The sequence below is a fragment of the Lactuca virosa genome, chromosome 7 (assembly GCF_052849685.1).
Source record: "Lactuca virosa cultivar CGN04683 chromosome 7, Lactuca_virosa_CGN04683_v6, whole genome shotgun sequence".
NCBI classification, from domain to species: Eukaryota; Viridiplantae; Streptophyta; class Magnoliopsida; order Asterales; family Asteraceae; genus Lactuca; species Lactuca virosa.
The window spans coordinates 4,222,089-4,224,410 of record NC_136432.1 but is presented as its reverse complement, the minus strand read 5'-3'; the positions used below and the strand labels follow the sequence as shown (position 1 = coordinate 4,224,410).

The following is a 2,322-nucleotide window of genomic DNA, read 5'->3' as shown; positions in this document are numbered from 1 at the left end:
GGGGTAGCCAGGAGAAGGCATGAAATGGCGGTTGTGAAAACATGTTTGGTAGTATCCAAATCTTTCACCAAAGGTGAACCTTCTCTGGGGAACCACCATAAACATAAATACTCATTTGAGAAAAAAATCCAATTGGACATACAAAGCAATATACTCTAATTGTAAGTGATTACATAAAAGATGCACTAAGCGTGTTATCGTTGTTGGCGAACTTCTGAGAACCGGGTGTGGCTGTAAGCATTTCTTAGTCCAGAAGTCAATGACTTGGAGTGGTGTCCAAGTAACTTGGTATGTGTGTCCAAGTCTTCCACATATTTCCTTAAGCAATAAGGAATGTGTTTAATAGGAAAGTATAGTTGTCTTCCTATTTAGAATCCTAGTTTAATACTAATATGTTTGTTTAGTATAAAACCGATTGATTGGCTCCTGTAATCTACAGTTGAGTGTATTGGAGTTTTGAGATCGTTTCTTCAATAATAAAAGGTGTGCGAGTTTATGCAATCATCTTTGTTTTTTTTTTCTGTTTTCATTTTAATTGGTATCTAGCTAACAAACTCGTGTCCTTACAATAAGACATATGTGGTGTACCTGCGACAATAAGAGATTTCGTGTGGAGAACTTGAGCAGAAAACCTGCTCAAAATTCTCGTGTGGAGAACCTGTGCAACAAGAGAAATCACGACAGCAAATGAAGAATTCATGCATATTTTTATGTTCAGATTGTGATAGATTGCGATAGAAGTAGCAGTCCTCGAACAGATTTCCAATTCAGAAAATGTTTCAGACTTGGATCAATCGACAACAGTAGCCTGCAATCAGCAAAGAAAAGGATCAGAAATCGTTTTTCAAAGCAAAGCAGAAAATCTTGGAACTGTGTATCAGAGATGGTGATCGATCGTGAGATCGTGTTTTTCCCTAAAGAAAAAACGTATTTTTCTTTTCTTTTGGGCCCTTGTTCAGATTAGAAAATGTAGATCGAGTTTTAACCTTTTATTCACTATTTGGTCCAAATCTGATTAGTTTTGATTTGTCAATTGTTCAGACTTGAAAAATTAAATCAGTTTTTTCTGATTCGTATGGAGGGTTATGATATTTTTTGATCAATCAACACCTAAGGAGGGATCAGAAATCAAACTCTGATGTCGGGAGGAGAATCATCACAACGACCGGCTAAGGAACACACTTCGTTAACATTCCAATGTCCGGCTTTGACATCGATGAACTGCACAACTTGGAGGATGCGCATGGAGGTGTTACTCGGGATTCATGGCGTCTGGGATATTATCGATCCCGGACTAGATGACTTGAAGAAGAACAACATCGTGAAAGGATTGTTGTTTCAATCGATTCATCGATTCTGGAAGACTTAATTCTTTAAATCGGTATTCTGAAAATGGGAAAAGAGATGTGGGATGCGATTAAAACTCGCAACCTCAGAGTCGATCGAGTGAAGGAAGCGAGACTCCAAACCCTAATCACAGTTTTTGAAAATTTGAAGATTAGTGACACAAGCACCATAGATGACTTCGCATCAAAATTATCCGGGATTGCTTCAAAATCCGCCTCACTAGGAGAGGTCATGACTGAACATAAACTTGCGAAGAAGTTTCTTACGAGCCTACCTAGACGATTTGTTCACATTGTTGCAGCCCTTGAACAAGTTTTGGACCTCAAGAAAATAGGCTTTGAAGACATGGTTGGTCGCCTAAAAACCTATGAAAAGAGGATAAAAGGTGAAGACAAAGTAATCGAGACACATAATAAATTACTTTATTCCAAAACTGAATTGTCCAACAGAAACACCGAATCATCAAAAGGTAGACGTCAGGGTTCAAATAATCAAGGAAGAGGACATGGTGGTGGACGTGGCGGTCGACGTGGTCGGGGTAACACCCAAAATCATAGTCACTCGGAATCCACTAAGACTCATGAAGATCAAAAGAAAAAGGGAAAACAACGTGAACAAAGGGATCTCTCAAATATTCAATGTTATCAGTGTAACAAGTATGATCACTTTGCTTTGAGATACCCAGATCGAATAAAAAATCATGAGGCTAACCTCAATGAGACATATGCAGGAGGTACGAATCATGAAAAGGGTCGTTCTTTATGATGAATACTATTCAAGAAACGGGGTTCTTGAACGAAGACAAATACATCCCTCCAAAAATTGATGCAAATACCGATGAAGACGTAGTTTGGTATTTAGACAATGGTGCGAGCAATCACATGACCAGAAACTACTCTTATTTTTCTGAATTAAATAAGAACATATAGGGTTGGGTAAGATTTTGAGATGGGTCATATGTTAGCATTAAAGGAA

General features: G+C 38.2%; 1 protein-coding gene across 1 annotated transcript; it reads left to right on the top strand.

Annotated features, from left to right (window-relative positions):
• Positions 1-1,392: 1,392 nt before the first annotated feature.
• LOC145126337 (uncharacterized) lies at positions 1,393-2,112 on the top strand. Its single transcript, XM_079061722.1, has one exon. It carries the CDS (start codon positions 1,393-1,395, stop codon positions 2,110-2,112), a length of 720 nt encoding a protein of 239 aa, XP_078917848.1.
• The last annotated feature ends 210 nt before the right edge of the window (positions 2,113-2,322 follow it).

Bases quoted from the DNA above. Each gene is read 5' to 3' on its own strand.
- LOC145126337 (XM_079061722.1), top strand. From the start codon at position 1,393: ATGGGAAAAGAGATGTGGGATGCGATTAAAACTCGCAACCTCAGAGTC.